Here is a 4150-nt window from a genome sequence, read left to right as displayed (position 1 = left end):
AGTGGGTTTCGAACTTTCTAGCATTCAAACACAAGACAGGCGCTTTACCATTCTGACATGAGAACAAATTGATAAGAAAGTTGAAAAAGTGTTTAAGTGTAGAGAATTTGTTATCAGTTGGAGTGAAAAGTGACTGTTTTGAGAGGTTGAAAAAAAGTGGGACAAAAGTGGGAAAGTGAGTGGGGGTGAACTCAGTTCACCAAAATCTGAGAGTGTGAAAATCGTGGATTTTGCTAAGAATATTATATGAAAAAAAATAATTAGGGCAAAAAACTTGAAAAAACAGCAACATAAAAATTTCAAAAAAGTGGGCTAAAAGCTGTCCCAGAAAGGACAATTCCCTACTACTAATAACGCCAAAAGAAACTGATTCACTTCAGTATTAACGGAAAATATGACAACAATAGGGGATAGCAAAATTACAAATGGATATGAGAGAAAAACTGAATCGACGAAATACACTGCAGCAGCTAATCCATACCAAGCCCATATGGCTTGGATGTATTTTTTGTTAATTTTATAAAAATGGTCTATAATTTGGAAAACGGCAGTTTCTTGATCTCGAGACTTGTTCTCCTTGTAAACTTGAGCGTACACCCAAAAAGTGAGTGTGGCAAATATATTGTATACTGTAACAGACGGCACAAGCCATATCATTAATTCAGCATTAATGAAGCAATTAGGAATGGGGTTGCGTGTGCATGCAAGCGTTTTGTTCATGCTTAGAACCAACTAGCTGGTGCGCCTTCGGCGCTTTTTCTAAAAGGGTCACGTAAATCTATATTTATTTTTCAAGCTTCTCAAAAGTCCACAGACTGACAGGGGGACCAACATACGCGTATGGGCTTTTATATATAAGGAAGATTAGGGAACACAAATGTGGGAAGTGTTGAGTCAACGAAACTATGAAATTTCACCTGTTTTGTTTTCGGTATCTGGATTCGGAAACATTCACTGTGTTGCTGAATTTTCTTTGCAAATAAGGAAACTTCACCTGTTCTATTTCGAGAATCTATGGAAATACATTATGTGTTGTTAAGACACATTCTCTGACAGAACCGAAGATAGTGCTGTACAGAAAAAGCTAAACTAGTTCTGATGCATTGATATTTTATATATTGAAGGTGAGGACACTTTTGAGTTAAAAAATGAATTCTGATGACAGCAAAAACTCATGACGCCATTTCAATCCTCATATGGAAAACCAATTTAAGTATTATCTCATCATTTTCTTTGTTTATGGTATCATAGTTTTATCGATTTTTGTGATCTATTCAAAAGTGTATAAATCGCACAAATCTCGAGACCAGGAAACTGCAGTTTTTCAAATCATTGATCACTTCCACGAAATTAACATAAAACTAACTATTGCGTTTTGGTGCTTTGTATCTTTTGAATTCTTGTTGTACTACTTCGAATATTTGACATTGTTTTATTTATTCCTTCTCGGCAGTACGGTACCATTTGTATGTGTATCAGAAGTCAACAATTCCTGCTTGGTTTATTGGCAATTCAACGATTCTTCATTTATTTCTATCCCAGCGCCGAGAAATATTTGAATTTCTCAAAAAGAGCATTAAAGTGGATTTTGGTAGTTTCCTATGCAGTTTCTGTTTCAGAAGCTCTACTTCGATTAAAAACAAAAGCAGAAAAGGAACCAGGTGTATCTCTAGCTTCTATAGAAGATATTTACTTGTTTCTTCGTTTTGTGAGTTATTGTTTTTTTTCAGAAGAGAGCAATGAATCCATATTCCAGATATATAATTTATCTCTCCAGGTATTTTTAACTGCATCTGCTGCATTATACATTCCTATTGTTGTTAGTATCGGTAAACTAGCCAATTTGGCTTCTGCAAAAATCAGTAACCCCCAAAGATTTGTTGCTTGGCAATTAGTAGTTGTTGTCGCAAAGCAAATGGTAAAGAATAGGTTGAATCCTCATTTTTTTCAATTCTTGAATTTCAGATTTGTCTTATTTACTTTTTTTATGGGGAGTCAGAATATGAAGATAAACCGTATCTTCGAATTTCTGCAGCAATTATTGATTCCAAAGGTTTCGACGCTTTGCTGATGCCAACAATCACTCAGATCACTTATCTCGGATGTAATAGGAGGAATGTGATGGCTTTATGGAAGACGGTTAAGCCTAAATGGTTATTCAGAAGTTCTAGAAGAATAATNNCGGACGTTTCGAGTTCGATATGGGGAGAGAATTGAGACGGCAGTTTAGAATCCTGCTTTAGAATATGTAAAATGTGTGAAGTGTTGAGTTATGGAAACAATATTTCATTTGTCCTATTTCCGGTTCAAAAACTTTTCCAAAAGATTCATTTTTCGAAAACTAAGCATCTCTCAAAAACATATCAAACAGGTAAATTCAATAAATTATATCTCTTATCATATCGAATCAAGCCAACAACTCCATCATTTCGGTCAATTTGAACCGCTCCAAATATTATCGAATGCTGTCGGAACATTCTGGAAAATCAATTTATACAAATTTTTGAAGAAAAATTAGCATCACTTACTCTTTGCTCACAAATGTTGGATGTGTCCTCAAGAGATTCTAATCCATCGATCGAAAAGTTATCAGTAAACTTGGTACTTTCCACACTGAGCCATTGAAGATTTGGATATCGACCTTGTTTCCAGTTATCAATGAACTTTTGAATGTCTTCATTTGTTAAATTCGAACCGGACAACTCGATTGAAACGCAATTTCTCATGGAATCCAGATGATTAAATGTGATCCAAGGAGCCGGGAAAACACGAATACTTTGTGCTTCAAATGGGATCACAAAATTCTCGGGTACATTCGAAACTTCCTTATAAATATTCAATTCTTCTTCTTCACATCGAATTCTTTTCAGAATCCTGATTATTTTCGAACTGACTGGGTTCGAAGTGTCGCGGTTTCGAAGTGACGCAGAGCCGGAAAAGTGATGCCTAGACTCCCAAATCCCTCACTATGTCGGTTCACGAACAAGTTAATTTCTTTTGTACTTTTTGGGAAGATGTCCAGAGAATTCTGTGGAATATGGATGATGTTATTTTCGGATTGAATATCAGAAATTCAAAGGAGCTTATCGTCAAGATGGCTTCAAATGCTGGAATTGTGTTCAGGCGAGATGCGAAAGTTTAGGAGAACTTATCACTTCGGCTGTTGTTGATTTCGGGTGAGCGCTTAACATAGTCTGCAAATGTTCAACTTTAGTCTTAAACCCTTCAGAAATTTTCTTGAAACGAAGTTTTTTCTAAAAATTCTAAAAATTCCTAAAAATTTCTAAATGTCAAAATGTCCAACTTTGAAAACCCGAAAATTCAAAAATTCGAAACTGCGAAATTTGAGCCGATTTGTCGAGCGAAAAATGATGGAGATTGATGGGGAATGCAACCAGGATTATCATAACTACTGGCAAAATTTTGGTCACGTGTATATTTTATTTTCCAGCTTTTCAAAATTTGCGGACAGAGCCACAGAGAAACAAAGAGACGTAACTTCATTCATTTATTAAAAGAATGATGAGAATGATAATAAAAATGCATATTAAATCAATCATACTCTCACTAGAAGCTGTTTAGTTCCATGAAGCCATGCACAGAAATTAATTGGAAATATTACATTTTCATAAAACAGGCATTTCTCAAAAACATATCAAACAAGTAAATGCAAATATTTGTATCTCTTGTCATATCGAATCAAACCAACAACTCCATCATTTCGGTCAATTTGAACCGCTCCAAATATTATCGAATGCTGTCGGAACATTCTGGAAAATCAATTTATACAAATTTTTGAAGAAAAATTAGCATCACTTACTCTTTGCTCACAAATGTTGGATGTGTCCTCAAGAGATTCTAATCCATCGATCGAAAAGTTATCAGTAAACTTGGTACTTTCCACACTGAGCCATTGAAGATTTGGATATCGACCTTGTTTCCAGTTATCAATGAACTTTTGAATGTCTTCATTTGTTAAATTCGAACCGGACAACTCGATTGAAACGCAATTTCTCATGGAATCCAGATGATTAAATGTGATCCAAGGAGCCGGGAAAACACGAATACTTTGTGCTTCAAATGGGATCACAAAATTCTCGGGTACATTCGAAACTTCCTTATAAATATTCAATTCTTCTTCTTCACATCG

General features: G+C 35.1%; 3 protein-coding genes across 3 annotated transcripts in view; 2 read left to right on the top strand and 1 right to left on the bottom strand.

Annotated features, from left to right (window-relative positions):
- The window catches only part of CBG22566, a gene marked incomplete at both ends in the record, with an annotated part of 4056 nt that extends 3995 nt beyond the window's left edge, over positions 1 to 61 (top strand). The window contains one exon of the mRNA XM_045241168.1: positions 1 to 61. This exon is cut by the window's left edge and continues 3995 nt beyond it. Coding sequence (XP_045097601.1) covers positions 1 to 61 — 61 coding nt within the window.
- CBG22564 overlaps positions 1 to 4150 on the bottom strand; it is a gene marked incomplete at both ends in the record, with an annotated part of 24878 nt that overhangs the window by 16901 nt on the left and 3827 nt on the right. The window contains 2 exons of the mRNA XM_002649027.1: positions 2529 to 2825; positions 3821 to 4117. Of these exons, the coding sequence (XP_002649073.1) occupies positions 2529 to 2825; positions 3821 to 4117 (594 nt within the window). The remainder of the gene's footprint in view (positions 1 to 2528; positions 2826 to 3820; positions 4118 to 4150) is intronic.
- On the top strand, positions 1469 to 2217 carry CBG22565 (the record flags this gene model as incomplete). The annotated part of the gene is made up of 3 exons (XM_002649028.2): positions 1469 to 1708; positions 1778 to 1918; positions 1966 to 2217. 3 exons carry the CDS (start codon positions 1469 to 1471, stop codon positions 2215 to 2217), a joined length of 633 nt encoding a protein of 210 aa, XP_002649074.2.

The sequence above is a fragment of the Caenorhabditis briggsae genome (assembly GCF_000004555.2).
Source record: "Caenorhabditis briggsae AF16 supercontig from assembly CB4, cb25.fpc4366, whole genome shotgun sequence".
Lineage (NCBI taxonomy): Eukaryota > Metazoa > Nematoda > Chromadorea > Rhabditida > Rhabditidae > Caenorhabditis > Caenorhabditis briggsae.
The sequence above is the reverse complement of the archived record's forward strand: the minus strand, read 5'-3'. Positions and strand labels throughout refer to the sequence as shown.